The sequence below is a fragment of the Falco naumanni genome, chromosome 8, assembly GCF_017639655.2.
Source record: "Falco naumanni isolate bFalNau1 chromosome 8, bFalNau1.pat, whole genome shotgun sequence".
Lineage (NCBI taxonomy): Eukaryota > Metazoa > Chordata > Aves > Falconiformes > Falconidae > Falco > Falco naumanni.
In genome coordinates this window covers 17,117,698-17,138,308 of record NC_054061.1, presented here as the reverse complement: position 1 = coordinate 17,138,308, position 20,611 = coordinate 17,117,698, and the positions used below count along the sequence as shown (strand labels likewise).

Sequence of the window (20,611 nt, the reverse complement as noted above, 5' to 3'; positions counted from 1 at the left end):
TGAGGCTGCTTCCTCTTGTCCTATTGCATGTTACTGGGGAGAAGACACTGACACCACCACCCCCCCCCCCGCCCACAGCCCCTGTCAGGTAGGCACAGAGAGCAGCGAGATCCCAGAGTCTCCTCTTCTCCAGACTAAACAGCCCCGGTTCCCTCAGCTGCTCCTCATAAGACTCGTGCTCCAGCTCCATCACCTTTCTCTGGACATGCTCCGGTGCCTTAATGTCCCTCTTGAAGTGAGTGGCTCAGAAATGAGCACACATTTGAGGGGCGGCCTCACCAGTGCCGAGCACAGGGGTCGGGCACTGCCCTGGCCCTGCTGGCCACGCTGTCCCGGCTACGAGCCAGGGTGCTGCTGGCCTCCTTGGCCACCCAGGCACGCTGCTGGCTCCTGCCCAGCTGGCCACCAGCCCCCCCAGCCCCTTCCCCGCCGGGCAGTTCCCAGCCCCCTGCCCCAGCCCGCAGCCCCCTGCAGAGCCTCCTGCCCCCAGCACATCAGCTGTCCCCCAGCCTGGTGTCCCTGCAACCCGCCTGGGGGTGCGCCCCGTCCCCTCGCCCAGCCCCTCGGTAAAGATGTTCAAGGGACGGGCCCCGGCCCTGAGCCCTGGGAACCCCCCGAGTGCCCGGCGCCAGCGGGATGTGACTCCATTCCCCACCGCTCTCTGGCCCGGCCACCCAGCCAGCTTTGACCCCAGCGCAGAGCCCCCCGGGCAGCCATGAGCAGCCAATATATTTCACAGTTAATCATTAAAAATACATGCTTGATTAAAATGCACGTGCATGTTCCCTACACAATGCAGAATGCATTTAAGGTGAGAGATGTAAAACCAACCAAGCAGAGCCTAAGACTCAGCAGTGGACATTTTGTAATAGAGTAATCTCTATGTTTTCATTTCTTCAGCTGGCCTCACGCGAAGGTGGCAGAGAAGTTGGTTACTTCGTTTGCCCCTTGAGAGCTGTGCCCCTCCTTTGCAGGACTGACTGGCTGTGTCACAGTTTTGCTTGGGGAGCTGCTGCTGGCTGTACTGCCTGAGCACAGTTTGGCATGTTACCCTTTTGCTTTTCTGTCTTCTAGTTTATCCACTTCTGAATTACTAACCCTTAAAATCTACCTGCCCTGATCTTTCTAAGTAACTTCTCTTGTCTATCTTACAGTAAAAATCAGAGGGGAAAAAAGCAAGAAAGTCAAAAAGCTGTGCAGCCTGGCTTCTGGCAGGCAGGCAGGTGTAGGGAGGAATTGTGTTTTCATTAGTCCCCAGCTGCCCTGTCTTTGTCCATCAGGACCATCGTAGCTGCTGCAGCCATAGCTAAAAGTAAACCTATTAGGAATGTAAAGGTTAAAACTTTAAGTTTAATTCAGAAATTGCATGCTTTTAATCACAGTTTCTTCTCTGCCTATGGTGAATAGGCGTAGCAGTTTCTCTTTGTACTGTAGGAAGGGTAGGCAGCGCGTTCACCAGCTGCACTTCCTGGCAGCCTGAAGTACGGCATCTTGGGGGCAAGGGTGTGTGCCCTGTCCCGAGGGAAGGCTGCCCTTAAACCCCTTCCCTTGCCGAAGAGCCTTGTGCTGGATCTGAGGGTGAGAAAACTGTCTTGAATATAGAGTTAATTCTGCATTTTTCTAGAATACGGTGTATGTGGGTACTGCCTCCTGACTAGCTTTGCTAAACTACGGTTTTATCATGATTGTCAGGAAATTTTTTGCAAGTGTTTTGCAAGTGTCATTACAATCCTGAAACTTTTGCATATATCTCTCTTAACATCGTGAGGAGTAGTCATTATTCAAAATTGCCTTCTTGGGAAAGTTTTGTGGGTTTTTTGCATTGTCCACTGATGCTAAAAGATGCTGGTTCAGCAGTAACCTTGCTAGCTGGTGAGCTAATTTCAGCCTTGCATAGTGCATTATTGCAAATGCTCGGCAGTAGTGTTATGTCAGCCCTTCACATGGTGAACTGCAGGGTTTGGTCCCAACCTGCAGGATATTCCTGTATTTTATGAGAAGAGCTGATAAGAGGAATGCTGCTTCCTTGCTTTATTCCTGAGCAACCTGGGACGGTTCCAAATGCATCGGGGAGCAATGGCAGAAACATGTGCAGACTAATAACCTGCAAATTCTGCAACACACGTGATAAATACTGGAAAACTCCAGAACCATTTCATGAAGTATTTGAACGTATGTCATATTCCGTAATGTGATTAAACAATACTTGCATTTTTTAAATACATTTCGGCTTTGTAATCCCCTTTCCCATGTCTCTCGCTAATAAATAAAACTCCAGGTGGACTAAGCAGCACAGAATGATCTTAAATCTGTTGAATGTGCTAAACTACCCCTTGTACTTTACTTGAGATTGATTTCACAGATTGAAAATGCACCACTGATTTTTTTTTTTTTAATTATTTTATTTTAAATGAAAACATCTGAATTAAGCACAGTGGATGTCAGCTCTGTTTTTCTGTCCAGTTGCATTTCAGGAAGTATTTGTTTCATGGATGCCCATAGTTGTGGGCTCAACTAGCCACAAGGGATCTGTCACTGACAACTCATTAAAAGCCAAACTGTCACTTCTGAGAAACAGATTTCCTCACTGTAAAGGTTGCTTTCCCTCCAGTAAAATGTCAGATAAATAAAAGCTGAAATAGCTCTTAAGTGTGCTCTACCTATAAAATAGAAGTACATAAGCCAGCAGTATTTAGTAGTGGAGAATATATGTTTGGTGGCATTTAATATTTTTTAAATTTTCCTTTTTCTGATGTGAATCAGAGCTGTCTACCTCCATAGTTTTTATTTACCTTGTTTCTGTGTTTGGTATATTCACTGCAATATATCTTGTATTTAATACTAATTTTGGGGCAAATCATAGATTTTTAGATATTGCAAATGAAGACAAATTTAAACACCAATTGGTTTTTTGGGTTTTTTTTTCCTTTTCTGGAAATATATTTCAAACACCATTTAAAAGATGCGCCTTCCTTGTGGAAAAAAAAATAAAATCCTTGTAAAAAATCCTAATGCTGATAGCAAGAAAGATGAAGTGTACCGCACAACCCTAAGTCGTCCTTTCCATCTACTTCAAATTCTGTTCTGATCTTCTTTATGCTTTGTATTTTGCATAATTTATTGCCTTCTCCTGCCTAAGAGGGCTTCTTTAGCCATTAGTAATGCAGCTCTGCAGGTTGGCCATCAGTGAGGGTTTTGAACAGTGACATGGATGTGCTGTGTCCCGTGAGGGAAGCGGCATAGCTGACACAGCGATGCAAACTGTTTGCACAGGAGACTGAAAAAGTCCAATGTTTGGGTGGGAGAACCCCAGTCTTGATGGTCACTTTTAAAATTTGTAGTGATTTTTCTGGTTGATTGGGTGAAAAATGGTTGAAAAATCAGTTTGGGGAATCTAGAGATTTAAGTTGTATATAATTCACTTGCCTAAATGTGATACTGGTGCAAATTTTTAAGTGAGGCTACAAGCTCCATGTCCAGAGCTTGGCAAAGGAATGGGATCCGTTACATGGGGTTTGAAATCTGCTACAAAAAATCTGGGTGACTATTGATATTCCCAGAGATTACTTGTCTGCTCACTCATTTCAGCTTTCTGGGTTTATTATTCTTTTATCCTAACAAAGCATAGATAAATTTTGATGCGGCACCCATGCTGCGGCACTGCTTTTGTACAGAGAGTAATGAATAGCAGATTTGGCCCTTTTTCTGTTTTAATAGTCTTACAAAAGTCTCTTTGACAGAAACAAACTCCAGAAAATACCATGATTTAAAAACAGGCTATGTGGTATTCTTACTGTCCTTTTGATATAAAACTTGATTAAAATGGGATGTGACATCAGTTGAAAAAGTATGAAAATCAAATTTTCTTTATTTTATATTTTTTAGGCTCTCCTCTGCCTATAGTTTATCTTTGTGTAATTTATGCTGTCTTTGTGCCATACCTTAATTTTGAATACATTTGTTGAAAATTTCCTGTAGCATTAATCTATGATTGTCAAAAGGAACTTTTATTCTGACAAAAAAAAGATACCACTGGTTTTAATTATAATTCTAAATAGCTTCATAACCACTGTGAACTCTGAATTTACATCATTTTTATGATAGCCACACCATTCCAGGTTTATTGATTTTGTCATTTGCTTCATTACATTTAATGCAAACCTTTTGTATAGAATTATTCCGGTGCTGTGCTGGGCACGGAGGGGTCAGCGTATGCAGTCTCTAGCCAAAACAGCACTGCAATATCATTTTAGTACAGACTTCATGAATAAATGGGGGTTGTAAATACTGTCCACCAGCAGAACAAAGTTTGTTTTCTCCTCTTGACCTTTACAGCTGGACAAAGTTAAAACCATAGCTTAAGTCGGGGGTTTTTTGTTGGTTTTGTTTTTTTTTTTTTAATAATTTCTCTCCCCTGTGTTGCAGCCTGGCTCTTCAGTCAGTGCAGCTCATGACTTCCAGCTAGAGAGGCAAGGGGTCTTTTGGCAGGAGTCGGGCAGTGCCTGCTCGTTCCATGGCAGTGCCACCCTTTGCTGCCAGACTTGCCTGGCCAGGCCAGTTCCGTGCAAAATGGAGATCTTGCCTACAGTGAAGGGATCTGCAGGAGTGGTGACCTGCTGCTCAGAATCGGTTCTGAGGAGCCAATGTGCTTTTTGGCTTTCAAGGGAGAGATGCTGTGGGTCTCTGGAGTCTCCAGTTGTTTTACCATTTCACTGGGATTAAGTTTTGATATTTCATTTTGTAAATAGGCACCAGTATTCCTGGATTTGTTACACTTTTTAAAGTTAATAAAACTCCCTCAGTTCTTAATTAATACTGCATCACTTTTTCTGGATAACACAATTACACTTTTTAATCTTACTTCATTTAAAGAAAAGTGATGAGAACCTGGTGCAAATCAGGTAAGTAACTGGATTCTTGTTTTCTCCAGGAGGCAAGGAGTTAGGCTCAAAAATTAATTTCAGTAATTGATTGGGGGACTGGATTTCCTGCACCGCTCTTCCTTGACCACAAAATAAGATGGATGTCCCCCCTCCCTGACCCCACCTCAGCAAGGCTGCAGCTTGGCTATTGTCACTCCTCAACTCAGCTGCAGCTTTCTGTGCGAGAGCTGAACTGGGTATTTAAAATGACGATGACGACAACAAAGCCTGTATAGTTTCTTGCCACATTTAGAGCACAGAAGGGAATGATTATGTTTCTCATTCAGTGATTCAGTCTGTTACATGGCTTTGCTATCTTGCAGTTGGGTGGCTCCAGGAGATAAAGTGGCCATAGGAAAATGAAGCCACCTGCAATTCAGTTCAATCCAAAATTGTTATGCCTTGAAAGGAAAACATTTTTGGAGGAAAAAAAATAAAACTGTAATGGTATCATTGTATTTTTAGCCTTTTCATCATAAATTGGTTTTATATGAACATATGTTCACTGTGTATGTACAGCAAGGGATTTTATACGGTTCCTTTTACACAGCTAAATCACTGCCTCATTTGAAAGTGTCCTCAAAAGAAGCTCAGGCCATCTAAATCCTACATGGATGTGAAGAAGATCCTGTGGAGTATCTTCATTTTATTTTTAAAAAAATCATGTTTGTGTCTGGATCTGCAGCGTTGTCTTCCAATGTAAAATAAGGATCTAACTCTTACGTGAAGCACGGAGGGAATCCTCCGGCACTCAAATGTCTGTTATGAGATGAACAGGAGTAGTGTAAAGTTGATTACCTAGGTACAAAACTGAGAATGTCTTTAGTAAAATAGCTTTGAGGTAGGCAAGAATGAAACCCCTTTTGTTTAAGAGCAGACGACATAGGGTGCATATGAGACAGCAGCATTGGAAAGGGCTGTTAGATGATGGTCTCATTTGTACAACTGATTTCTACTACCAGATATAATTTTCCTCCACTTTTTTTTCCTACGAAAAGCCTGTGGGATCTAATTTTGCTTTTGTTTAGCCTTTGGTAGTCCCATAAATGTCAAAGAAACAAATGAAAGAATTCTATCTTCTTGTGGAAGTAACCTCTGCTCCAGTCTTTTGTGGTTTTTTTTAAAGCTCTTTTTGGAGTTATTTTTCCAAATCATTGAACAGTAGTACAGTAATGCTATGATAATATGCATACACAGCTTGTCCAAGGTGCTGTTTTCACATTTAGAATTCTTCTTCCTCTTGTTTTACTAGGAAAAGTGACAATTTCTTAATTGTTCTTTTGAAGGAGCATGAGACTTTCAGGAATGATCAAGATTATTTCCCTATATAATTCTGCCTCCTTATCCAGTCTATCAGAAATTGTTTATAAGGCAGTCATGATATGTCAATACTGGAATATAGAATGATGCTTTTCCTAAAAAAAAAACCACCAACACCCTCCCCCCCAAAAAAACCCAAACCAAACCAAAACAAAACAAAAAACCCAAACAAACACCAAATGACCAAACCACCAAACCCTAGAATTTAACTCATTTAAATGAATAAGCTAATGGGTTATATGAAACAGTGACGTGGTGCACAGGTTTTCTTACAGCAAACATTTTGTGTTAGGATCCCCAGAAGCAGTTCCTGCTGTATGTTCAGGTGCACAACACACGAGTCACTGCATCCAGTCTACTTCTGAATGCAGTGGCACGGTGTACTTTCCACACACATTAAAAATTACTTGTCACGATGCGTGGTGGGAAATGGATCTTTCTGGTATGAAAAATTAGCTTTAGAAATGAGATTGATCCCCCCCCCCCTTCTTTTTTTCATCTTCTTTCCATTTTCTTTTGTGACCCCTCAGTAGCCCTGTACATGAGTTTCACCCCTGAACCTGCTTTATTTTGTATTTAATTTATATGCTCAAGCTCAGGTCATACGCAGCATCAGCTATTGATTAGGTCCTGCTTTTAAAAACAGTCTTATAAGGAAGATGACTGTTACAAGGAGGTCAAGTGGTTTGCCTGGAATGATTCACGGAATAAAGGGACTCGCAGTTATCTGAAGCATTTTGGTGGAGGGGTTGTTTGGATTTTTGCTCTCTGCCTTGAGCTCACGTTGCTTTTCAAAGGTGCAGCGCTCTCACTTCTTGTGGAGCAGCTGGAAGGCATAATTAAGGGTTAATGTTCAGGCGGGGGCATAAGCAGCAAAGTCTTGCCAATAAGTTAGACAAGCAGCACTCTCAGGAGAATGACGGAAGGATGGGAGAAATGTCCTGTGAAGCCAGTTGTGCAGGTATCTGCTTTACCTACTTACAAAAGAGTTGTTGCTTTCATTGCAAGGAGGAAAACTTTGGGGTAGGGCTTTTCTCTGGCCTCTTTATTGAAGTGCTGTCACATTTTAGTATGAGTTAGATGTCTGAAATTTTGTTTAAAGGCTCAGGTAAGGTTACTGGTATGCTCTTTTGATCCAAACTTGCTGCCTAATCCTACTAGGGAGTAGAAGTTTTCTTGCACATGACTGCCTTTTTGTTATGACAGTCCTGGCAGAAAACGTAGCTGTCTCCCCTAGGAATATATTTATCGACTAATGTCAGAAAAAAATACTAATAAAAAAATACCACCTAGCAAGAAAATTTCATGGATTAAGTTAACTTTTAAGATTCTTTGTTAATGGCTTCAGTTTTGTAAGGCTTGTGGAATCATTCTTCGGTGGCTACTGAGAAAACTAAACTCTGAGAAGAGTTTAGACATGTAGCCATTTATATTTAAGAATCTACAATATCTAAGGTCATCTGCAGGTTGCTGTTATTAATTTCAAAATGAAATATTTTTCTGTTAAAAAATTAAAAAATAGTAATTTGATGAGAAAAATAATATCTATTTGTCTATAACTTCCATGGAATTCTCTAGATAAGCCTGCCTCTCAATATTCCTGCTGATGTTAGATGTCAGGTGTAAAAAATAGTGAATAATGCTAATCATATATCTTCTAATAAGCCACCCTCTATATCTTTTTTTTCTTTTTAAATCGGGAATGCAGTTGTTTCATGATGCTGTTTTTTACCAGTTTTAAATGGACTAATTCTTTTACACTGCTGTTCATTAGAAGTCCTTCTTTTACACATGAAGGCAGACTTCCAAGTTCCCTCACTCAAGTCTCCTGCAAGGTGGAATAAAGCCCTTTGGAGGTGACCTGTTGTCCTGGTTTTGTAATGTGTGTTGTCTTGGAGATCATGGCTGTCCCTTGGTACTAGGATTTCTAAACTGTGAAGTTTCAGATCCAGGGTCAAGTTATTCCTTGTCCAGCAGTTAATCTCTCTGAGCAAATAGTGATCCAGAAGGAAAGCTGAAAGACTTCAGCACCTGTTAGGCTGCTTGCAAGTTCTACCAATGAACTAAGCTTATGTGAGGATATCGGTTACCGATACAGGTTTTGACAATATTTTTGCTTTCAAGTACTGCGGTAAAAATTTAGTGCTGTTATACATGTTTTACCTATATCTTTATAAATTTACTTCATAAGAACAATAATATTGTAAGTATCTATTGCAGTGGGGGGTGTTCAGCAGTTCTGATATAAACTCTCCCTGTTCTGTGGTTACGTTGATACTTTATGTGTCCTGAGGCCAGGGAAGCATATTTTAATTTAGAAATGATGTAGGTTAGTGGGACTGGAAGTGTTGTGTTCGGTTCCTGAAATTTTGTAAGACTTCATTATGCTGCTGACAGCTGTGCATCTGCAGGGCGGATGCATAAATAAGTTAAAGGGTGAGGGACTCGAATACTACAGCAATCGCACAAATGCCAAAAATAGATTGATGCCATTTGCTTTTATGAATTAAAAGAAATAGACCTATGGTTTCATATAGGTGGAAAAAAACACTCTCTGGTGAATATGCAGAAGAGTTGTCACGTATGCTCTGTTCCCTGTTCCTGCAGGATATATAGTAGTGCCACAATGATTTGGTAAAACATTGTTCAGAAAATTAAAGATCTTCTAACATAACTGAATGTAGTGATCCAAATATATTGGATGCTTGTGGTTCATATGGGTGTTCAAATAGGAACATTTGTTCCAAAATGCTTGTAAACGTAGATCTGCAGGATATATTGCTGTCCTTACCCTGGGTGATAAACACTTCACAGATGACGTGAATTTGGCTGGCTTTAAAACAATAAAACAAAATGGCATTTTTGTCAACTGCAATCCAGTTTACTGTGTATTTCCATAGCACTTTTCAAAGTATTTAAAAATTGATCTAATTACCAAGTCCCCAGATAACTAAGCACATCATTCTTTTTGGTTCCCATTTACTATATCAGTCATTTATTTGCTTTCCTTTCCTGCAATCTTTTCTGGGTTTTCTTGTGATTTACTTTTCTTTAAAATTCTTTTTTTTTCTGTCTAGAAACATGTTATTATTTCCTAACCCTTCTTGTTCTGTACATGCCCTGTTAATTGGGTTTTCATTTCTTATGTGCAGGTATTTCATTGCCAGCACAGGTGAGTTTTGCTAGTGGTCCAGGCCTGGTGTAGACTTGGGCAAAGGAGTGGGTGGTGGAGGAGAACACGAGTCACAGAGACATAACTTGTGTGACATCGTCTTTATGAAATATGTTATGAGGTTATTAAATTGAATATAGACAACTACTGGAGAAAGAAGGGCGGTCTTCAAAGTCACGTGTAACTGCCCAACAGATATTCCATGTCTATGAGTGGTCTTCAACAATGTTGATAATGAGAAGTCACCTTTAGGCTGGCGTGCTCTGGACTCTTGCATGAGGCTCTGAATGCACACAGAAATGAGGTTTCCTCCCCCATGGACCTTACCATATAGCACGACAAGGCTAGACAACACTACACACATGTGAAATGAAAGGCAGTCAGTGTGGAGCAGGCTGTTTGGTGAAAGTCCAGCGGTTAAAGCTAAGTGCACACAAGCGTATGGCCCAGAGCAGCTTCTAGTCAAAGGTCTCACATTCTGCAGTTTCTCCCAGCTTATCCTCTTCCATACAGAAATTATTTCCTTATGTTTTGGGGTCTCTGTGACAAAGGTGCTTTCACATCACTAGTCTCCTCGACCCAGCACCCTCCCAATCCTGAAGCCACTCTCGGGGCTGCTTTTTATCTGAAGGATCTTCTTTGATCTGGAAAGGATGGTTTCTTTTTTACACAGCATTTGCTGAGGATATCCCACTTTGTAACAGTAGGAAAAGAACAGATTTTAGGACTTATTTGAAGCCTTTACCAGTCTTCTCAGGAAAACAGGAATGTTATTTGCTTACTCATACATAAGGACATATCTAAGTACTTATATACGAGTAAGCAAATGTACTTACGTACCTACAGGAGTTACATATATAAGCACACAGAGTGCCCAGAGAAGTGCAGAGTACTATATTTATGAACATAGTACAAATATAAATAAACGTATAAAAATGCACAGCAAGAACCCACCTTTTTGTAGGGTAAGTGGATAATTCAGAAATCCAAAGCACTTATTATGTTAACATATTTGTTTGAAATCACATGGGAGAACAAGCAAATTTGGAGCATTGAAGTATAGAGTCAGACCATAAGAAGTCATTCCAGTGGGAATTTGGATGTGGAACTTGAATTCATTGCCTTGAGTAGTGAGAATGAAGTTTGATGTAAATGCCTTAAAAGCTCAGAAACCCCAGGCGGAATTCTAATGTCTGTCTCCCAGCCCCAGCACCGACTCATCTAAACTGGCTGGTGTGCTTAGCTGGTATTGATTACCAGTCAGCCACAGATCTGACTTGCAAAATGAGATATGATACTAAAAAATGACAGCTATAAGGACTGTTAAAAACAGATGATGATGACATTGCGCGTGCATTGAAGCAACCACTGGAAAACAGCTTTCAAACATTTTTATAGTATCTGTTGCTGGCCTTGTTTTATATCAGTAAGAGAGGAACAGCCTTAGGAGCATAGTTACATGATGTACTTGGCTCTGCTGCTCTTTTTCAGTAGGCATGAGAAGTCACATACCTGCAAAGCAGAGAAACGTGTAGTCAGAGGGAGGAGTCAGAATTTGCAGCTGCCTGTGGACCTCAGCCATTTAGGACCATTTGTGCGTTATAAACTAAATCCCTGGCTTTGACAATGCCCAGAGATGTAGGCTAACACTCTTGTTCACTCACAAGGCAGACCTGTAGCTAAGCTAAGTGGCTTCTCATCTTAAAGGAATTGAAAACACTTATTCTTCATTGGTTATTCTTCAGTGGCCAGTTTAGAGTGGAAATTACTATAATAATTTAAATTTCATGTCTCAAAGGTGAGTTGCTGTTGCCTGATCAGTATAAGAGAAAAGAGGTAAAAACAAAAAAAAATAAAAATGAAAGCAGCACCCACACACACCTTTCATCGTTTGGAGTGGCATGTATCCTAAAAGTGGAGCCCACAGCTGTATTGAAGATGAAATAGCCTGCTCTTTGGAATACTGTATAAAAGTTTCTGAGCCTGTGCTAAGCAGGATCAGTACTGGAAACCCGTATCAAAGTGTTTTAAAATGAATGCATCGTCTTGAAATATGTAGTGTTCCTTGACTATACTCCAGTGACTGTGGGTTTTAGTTATTATTTTGGCATTTCTTGGATGTTGAGGAAATGGATACAACCAAACTAAAAAAAAAAAAAAAAAATCCCCCAAACCAAAATGGGGGACTGAGATATTCTAAACTTTACTTCTCTCTCCAGCTTTAACTGGCCATTTTTGGTTTTTTAAAACAGCAGGATAAACCTGACTCAAAAAAATTATTGGTGTGTTATCCTAAGATACTACAGTTCATAAGTGCAAGACGTTAATTGCTTGGGTATGCATCCACAAGGTATTAATATTAATTTTGTAATTAATAAAAAAGTCACTAAAACAAAAGAACTCTATTTTTTTGCCCAAAATTACCAGCCCTGTAACAAGGTTGACACTCTGCTGTGACTATACTCACAGCATTTACTCTTTTGGGATTATTTCCTCCTAATTTTTGTTTTAAGAGCTAGAAAACATCTCTCAAGTCATTGTATAACTGCGGGTGATAGAATTAATCTAATGTAATATGTGATTTCAAAGGGGACAGATGTCTGGAGATCGAATGTCAAGATTCCTTTTTGCTCTGTCATCTTCCTAACTCTGTAAAAGAGGTGCTTCTGGTGTCTGGCCCTTGGGCACATTTACCTTCGCTTAGTTGCCGAGGTCTATTACATTTGCTCTCTGCTACAGCCTCTATCTCTTCATGTAATTTTCATGTTTGCTGAAAAAGTCTAAGCCTCTTAAAGGCATGAGAGCCCTAGTTTTCCTCTCAAAGCTGAATTTAGTAAATTATTAATAATAAAAATGTGTAAACAAAGAGACACCAGAATTAATATGATTTCCCCTCAGCAACCCTGTTAAATAACCACCTTGCTTTGCTACATCCCACCCTTCACCCTGGCAGCACACACGAGCATCTGTAGCCCCTTCCCTCGCCAAGCCACACGCTGGCTGAGCTCCTGCTGGCAGCGCAGGGCCAGCTCCAGGGCAGCCCTTTGGTGGTGGCCTCAGGGCAGCAGTAGTTATTGGTGTCCAGAACGTCTCCTGTCCTGCGTTGTGGGTAAGAACCAGCAGAGCAATAACCCTGCCTTGTGCTGTCACTCTGTAGTTTCTTGCAGTCCCCTGTCCTGCTGAATCCGTGGTTTGGAAATGCTGGGCACTCCAAACAAAGGTGTCATCTGTCTTTGACAACTGACCCTGATAGAAATTTTAATATTAAGGGATGAAGCATTCTGTGTCTTTATTTGCTAAGTTTTGGCTCTGTAATGAATTTGTTGCTACATGGACCATACGGACATAATCATTTTCAAGGAAAAAAAAAAAAAAACAAACCCCAGTTGCATGCTGCTGTATGGGTCTGCTGTAACAGCAAGTCTCTGGGGGCTTGTTTGGTTTTCCTCCAAAATGAGCATGATTTATGTGCTATTAGTTCCATGTCAGTATGGTACACCATGGTATGGCATACCGTGATGGTACATGAGCTTATGGCACACATCTTGACATGCGTCTCAGGCAGCAGGACCACAGGGAGCTGCCCATGGCATGGGTTCAGCAGTGCTGTGGTCCTCAAGGAGGGATGCGGGCACAGGGAGCCTGGTCCCTGCAGACCCGCTATACCAGTGTCTCCCCTAGAGCACCCCACAGGCACGCTGAAGGGTACGACAGGGGTTAAGATTTGATGGAAGTGGTGGCCGCAGATGTGTGGACAGAGGTAACTTCCAGCCATCCTTGAAGATCAAAGATGGAAAGCAGTTACTTAGCGATCCGATTCTACCTGCAGCAGCTAGGTGGATGCTGACCTGCACCTTCTCTGCCCTGTGCTCTGTGTGCATTACAAATTTCTACGGATTATCTAGATTAAATATCTGCATATATATAAGTGCCTTAGTTTCAGATTTTCCACAGTTTCCTAGTAACATCCCTAATGATATGATTTGCTATTAATATTATTAATATAATTCCCTAGCATGAGCTCCTATTAATAAGGTGAATGTTTAGTAACATTTTGGAATTAGAACTTTTCTTTACATGTGGTATTTGATACTTGTCAACTGAAAATAACAACAAATAAACCAAAGATTTTTAACTAAGTGCAACCCTGCTGAAAATGTAAAAAACACTGTAGTAAATAACTTTCATATTCTCTAACACCTACTTTATCTTCCTTATTTCTTCCCCTTTTCCCCTTTGGGGCTATGGCAGAGGAGAACAACAGATGGTTATCAGTCAGGAGTAACTAGGGAAACCGCAAAACCTGCCCCAATTGCTATGGAGACAGCCATTTCTGTGCTTGGTATGCACTATTTGTTACATCAGCAACCAGAGTTAAAAAAAAAAGAAAAAAAAAGAAAAAAAGAAAAAAAATTGTTCTAAACCCCCCGACATTGAAAGGAAATCTTGGATTTGTGTGTATTTATCCTTGTGGGAAGAGATAGGAGTAGTCTACATGTTCATTTGCCACTTAAGTTTTGCATTATGCTAATGTGATGTCTGTTTTTTGACAGCAAGATCTTGAATTGTGAGTTAATGTAATAAAAGAACTTTAAGAGTAAATACTGAATACTTTTGAATAGTTTGCGGAGTAATTATTTATAAGCAACTCTTCCCCTCCAAATCAGACATTGCTCCCTCTTTATTTGACAAACTGGCAACATAGGTCGGGTATGAAAACTGAAGGCAGGGAATATGACTGTGCACAATTATTTCATGCAGATGTTCAACCGTAGCTGTTGGCAATACCATTTCTTTTAGAAGAAAAAGAAAAAGGAAAATTGGAACACCTGTAAAAATCCCGGAGGGAGATCTCAGCTTGATCACAGCAGCTCTGTCATTTGTGTTTTGCACCACCGATTTACTCCACTTGAGAATTATTTTAATGGTGAATGTAATGGACCAATTCTCTAAATTTTCTAATACAAACAAGATTTTATGGAAAAATTTTAGTAAACCAGCAATAAAGAGTAAAAATTAAACATGAAAAATGCATTAAACGCATCTTCGAAAAAACTTTATTATTTCAATATAATTGAATTCAGTGTAACTTCAAAGGACCATCTTACACCATTTATGGTGCCTATCAATTTAATTTAAGGATAAGGTCTTCAGTTTGGTATGTGAGAAATTTTACATAGGTGTATGGATGTCACTGTCCTTTGAAATGTTAACTTTCTCAAAGTTATGAGGACTGGATCGGAGGCTGGACAATAAATGTTATAGAGTGTGTCTCTAATTCTTACAGGTTATTGAAAAGCTTCAGTGCCAGGGTGTAAACAGTACCAGAAAGTGGTGGCATAGACCCAGCAGTTTGTATTAAGAAAAAAAATGGAAAAAGTTTGGGAAAAATATTGTCCAAACAGGTTCTTTTAGAGGTGTAATTAACAAGATTCATTTTTTTTCTAACAACAATTCTAAGTTACAGCAAATTTACCTTCCCATGAAACACTTATTGAAAATTCCTTTAAATACTTTAATAATATAACACCTTTAATACGGATACTTCTGGTTAAATATGCAAGTCTTTTATTAACAAGGAAAAGGCTTTTGCTTAATCTCGGGTCTATAACAGTAGATATCTTTAATAGGAGAGTAATTTTGTATCTGTAACAGTAGAACTTCCTTAAATATGTAACTATTCTAACACTTCTTATGCTAAACAAGTAAAATATGAGAAACAGAAATCTGAAAAGTATTTATTACAGCACTTGTTAATACAGGCTTTTATTCAAATATTTAACTAGTTCCTGGCCAAAATATAGAATGAGGTTATAGTAATTAAACTACTGACGCAGTATAATTAAAACCCAGATTAACACTTGAGTTCTACAGTGGCCTCAGTAGGGTTTGTAAATGGAAAAAAAAATAAAATCTCTCACTGAAACAAATAAAGTACAAAATGCTGATTATACAGCTCATTATTGTGAAATGTTGATTCTTGAAGGACCTCTTCTTCATGAATGTGAGTATGGGTAATTGCAGAAAAAATATTGAAAGCTTTTATGTACAGCATGAGGTTACTTGGTGTACTACGAAGAAACATTGCTAGTACTGTAAACATAGGGTTTTAAACATGACTTAACTTCTACTGTTAGTAAAGGGTTAGATTATTTTGGTTTTGGAAAATTTCACCCTGGAAGAATTCAATTATTTAATATTTTAGAACAGTTTGAGGTGTATTTTTTTTTTAAGAAAAGAATCTTAAATCTAGTAGCGTGATAAAAATTTTATCAGCTCTGTTGCTGGAGTTTTTTATCTCTCAAATGTATTTGAAAACTAAATATTCCCTATTTTTGTGAGCAAAACCTCAAACCTTAGTGTTTAAAAGATCATTTCAAATGGCAAAAGAATATCAATGTTGTAAAATCCTATTCCTTTCAAATGTTATTTGAAATTTAACTCTCATGTATGATAGATAATGTATAAATCTAAATGGATAAACGAGAGTTATATACTACCAGGGGAACTGTGTTTTAAACAGTTAAAAGTGGTGTCTTAGCCAAGCCATAGCCTGTCCAGTGATATAAATCTATTAAGATGCAGTGTTACTTCTCTTTTCATAGAGAAGTGAATTATGTCTCAGGGTTTTTTTTTTTTAGAACACCAATTTTAAAGATAGACAATGATCAATCAAATGTAATTTAGTCACATAATTTTCCTGCCTTTTAGTAAAAACTGAGACGATCTATTGAGTCATGGTTAGAGTCAGATTATAATAATACATAAAGCATTATGTATCATAGCTCTACCATATGAAAGGTGTCTTTTTCTCCGAATAGTTTTATAAATTCTTGCATCGTTTATAAGCATTCTTCTGTGTCACGCTTGACCTAAATCCCATACACCCATACAACATTTTCCTTGCTCGAGTATTTTGATCTGTACTCTGAGACCTTCTGGTATTGCTCTTTGTACCTGTTTGTATTGTCTGGTTGCCAGTTGCCTGCTGTGGAGATCTCAGATCCCTGGAGCCTCTTAGGTGAGGTCAGAGGAGGTAATTCAATCACGGGCGAGCTGCTGGGTTTCCCAGGCTGGGATCTCAGCTCACTGACATGACGGTGAGAGCCCTGCTGACAATGTCACCCAGCCCAAGTCCAGTGCTTTGTGTCTCATGCATGAGAGAGGCGGCATTTAACCCCAAAAAGTTAGGGGTCTAACTTTTATCTAACAACAAAAATGTGGAAGTTCAAAGTTTGGTGATGTCTGTTCATGCCTTGGCTTGTAGCTCTTACAATGTGCCATATGTATTGTGTTCACACAGTTCAGTTATTGTGGCTTCATTCATCCTGCAGCCCCTCTCAGATGCAGAGGCTCACTTTTGCTGCCTGAGAACCCTTATTTTCTTCCAAGGCAGTTAAATCATGTGGTAGTTATAGAAAAAGTCTGAGCTTAGTGCTGTATTCCTTCAAAAGGCAGGAGTGAGCAGGGATATTAAAAGTGACTTTGTCCATTTTAGAATTGTGTCTTAAATCAGAGTTTGTGTTGTCTGACCTTTCCCCATCGTTATGTTAGGCCATTACATGCATAACATCCTTTTCGTAATATTGAGGAGAAAAATATCTTCTAGAAAGGGTATGAATGCTGAAGAATAGAGATGGCATTTGGATCTGAATAAATGCTTTTGCTGGCTGAGACCATTGTTTAAATTTACCAGTAAGCCTGGCGCAGCTGATCCCTGTCTCTGGTGGCGGTGCCCGGGGTGTGCGTGCATGTCCCATCCAGGGGGCAGGGGTGAAGCAATGAGAGCAGCATCACATGCTCCTCAAGGAAATTTATGTGTCACCTCTGCTGAAATACTAATGGGGTTTTTTTTCCTCTTTCTTTTTAAATTTGAATTTTAACTTTCTTTTCATATGATTAGTTTTATGCAAGTAAGATGTTCTTCCCGACAAATGTTAGGCCTCTCTGTTCTGCGTGTTGAAGAGTTGCATGCACAGCTCACCCACCTTGAGTATGTGATGTGGCTGCTAGCCCACATCCCAGGAATTTTATTTTGTCTTCACAGGCATAGAAATATGTGTTGAACACCTGTCTTTGCCTCTCTGTAAGGCTTTACATGAAGTTTTCTCAAGACTTCAAACTAACACGTTCACTTGGCAGGAAGATGTTGTTTAGACTTCGAGCGCAGATCTCACATCTTTGCTTAGCCGCTCGCCGCAGTGCTGTACGGATGCAACGAAACAGATTTTCTGTCTTTACACACAGAGAAATAAATGGGGAGGTGAAGGGTCTTAAAAACACTCACGCCTAATTTTAGGACAACTAACAGTTATATTCCTTTTGAGAAGAAATTCTCATGCTTAGGGTTAAACACAGATGTGAGTGCTTCGGCGTGGGAGACGTGAGCTCTGTTACAGAGAAGCGTTAGACGTGTGGATGGCTCCCAGAGGCCGTACAGGTTTAGTTTATGGGGCACACAGAATCAGGGTGTAGCTTTAAAGAATATTCTCCTTATTTACTGACTGTCCTTCTAAGTGCATGCCTTCTGGGCGTCCAGAGGTTTCCCTTGCTGTGAGCCTGTGGATTAATCACACAGGCTAAAGCAGGTTGTTAGCGCTAGCATGACTGGACCTATGGAAATATGATTAAGATTGTCATGATGCTTTTTCAACAAAAATCAATCTATAAGAGTAGCGTTTTTTAAAAAAGCCAATACATTGCCTATGAAGCCCTTTAATCAGAAGGCTTTGTGATGGGCACGCTGGGTTTATTTGGTTATTTTAGTGTATTTGGCAGAAAAATCGATATTATAGTATAACTCAAATAAAAATAGGGAATATAGTACTTCCCGTAGAAGAGAGGCGATTCTCAAGTTGCATCTGCTTTCTCTTCATCATGCTAGCACATGCCAACTTTATGTTTAATAAAGCCAAGTGTAAAGTACGTAGTTGTGCAGCCAGTGTTATATTTAACTCATTTTAAGTTTATTCCTCCTGAAATGCAGCATTCTTTCTGTTGCAGCAACAAGTCTTTAACAACCCACACAATTAAACAGGGATCTCGGGAGAAGCTACCCAGCACCCACTGGTCCTCCCAGCAGTCAAAAATACAGTTTTTAGCATCTTTGCTAGGTGATGGGAGAAATAGAGAGAACATAAATAAATACATATGAATATAGTTATATATGTAGGTGTATCTACTGTACCTAAACTCTTATGGTAGAGAAAAATCCATTTTGGATAGTTTGCATCCCTGTATCTGTCAGTATAGGAGACATCACTGAAGTTTTGACAAATTCAGCATGTTCTCCAAAGTCATGAGAACTATGAGAAAACATTGCCGGGCTTTATACTTGCTAAGCTTCTTAGTAGTCCTTATAGTGTATCTGGGTTTTCATGTACTTTAAATGATAGGAAAAAAAAAAAAAGTTATGTTCATGGAGACTGGACTACATTGCAAAGGGTAGGTTTCCCATAGTTGTCAAATAGATATATTTTCAGTATGTTCAAAATTAGTAGATTTAACTCAATTTTTAAAGAGGGTGCATAAAGATTATATTTGCTTTGTCTGTACTTTATTATTGTATAACAAGAAATCTGTGACTAATGTCTATTCGGACCAAGAATGAGGTACAGCAAATAATTGGAAAGTTGGTAAAACTGTACAAGTACGTGGGTGTAATACGTTTGCTATCTCTGCATATGTATTATTTTTTAATACCAACCAGAAACTGCAATGCAACCTTGGTATCTTTGTTCGTGATACTTTACACACACTGGTCAAATAGTCCTTGCCTCACCAAATCTAAAGTTTATGCTGTGCAAAGGACAGTATAATATAGAGTCAGGAACCTGCATCTCTTTTTTTGTGAAATGCAGCTATTTTACTTATGCATGGGTAGGCACATAGTTTTATTTCCCTATGTGTAAAATCTAAGGGATCAGATGTCAGAAAATATAATCACTGAATTTTAAATTACAACTTACAACTTTAATTTTCTAAGCAAAAGAAACAGTGTAGCTGTAGTGGTGTATCCACATATATTGTAAAATATATTTAAATTGTGCGTATGCAGGGAGACAAATGAGAGAACTCCACCATCCAAATATTAAATTACACATTTTGAAACAAAATAGTGTTTTAAGTGTATGTGTGCATAATGCTTTCTGTCACTGGTTTGCCCTCCCTGATGCAGTTAGGCAGAATCTGTATTTAGTCAGAAATCTTTCAATAGAATGGGCTACCAGATGGGGCCAGTAACAATGCAGAGAGGCATCGAACCACCACAGACATTTGGTGCTTAGAATAATAAAAAGACTATAAAATTAGATTAGTGGAGTCTAATTTGGAATTGGTGTATTCCCTATGCACTCTCACAGCTCTTGGGCAGATAAAGCCTGGAGATTTAGTACTGTCAGGACAGAGGACTCCAACTTCCAGTAAAAGAAAAAGAGGCATTCTGGGAGGTCACGGAGGGCAGCACAGTGACCTCCAATGATTTACAGGCCTTTAGCTTAATGAAATTGTTTCAGTGACATGACGGTAAAAGCTCATAATGGATTGGATGCCCTAATGTAATGAAATTACTCCCTTCTGCCTTTAAAAAAAAAAAAAAAAAAAAAAAAAAAAAAAGACGCAATTAATATTTACTGAGACCTGACAGGCTTCAGTGTGCGGTAGCGTGCAGCGCTGTCAGACAGCAGCGAGCGGAGCCGGAGCAGCGTGGCAGCCAGCAGCCCTGCGCCGGGTGGCGAGCAGGCGCTGCGAGGGGGTGGAGGGACACCTCGGGGACAGGGAAGCCCCCAACCTGGCGCTCCGAGGCAGCTCTGCCCGTACCGGCCAGCCTTCATCCTCTCCCTTCCTTTCTGCAGGCAACTGGACAACAACCAGATCAGCTGCATTGAAGATGGAGCCTTCCGAGCCCTGCGCGACCTGGAGATCCTGTGAGTTGACTTGGTGCTGTGCTGGGGCGGCGGGGGGGCGGCTCTCCCTGTGCTGCAGTGCTGGGTGAAGCCAGGGGCTTGGCACCCTCCCTTCCCACCTCAGACCCGTGGTGTAGGGAGCAAAGTGAAATTTCGCACTTCCCCCAGGCTGGGGTTACTGCTAATTAAACCACAATAGACGACTTCTCTGCTGCCGCTCCTGAGGAGCGGGGATATTGCCGTGCTCGCTGCTGCGCGGAACAGATGGGGTTCAGCAGCATGCAAAGTGCGTC

General features: G+C 40.1%; 1 protein-coding gene across 1 annotated transcript in view; it reads left to right on the top strand.

The window, feature by feature from the left end:
* SLIT3 (slit guidance ligand 3) overlaps positions 1 to 20,611 on the top strand; it is a 530,317-nt gene that overhangs the window by 277,795 nt on the left and 231,911 nt on the right. The window contains exon 7 of the mRNA XM_040604595.1: positions 20,268 to 20,339. Coding sequence (XP_040460529.1) covers positions 20,268 to 20,339 — 72 coding nt within the window. The remainder of the gene's footprint in view (positions 1 to 20,267; positions 20,340 to 20,611) is intronic.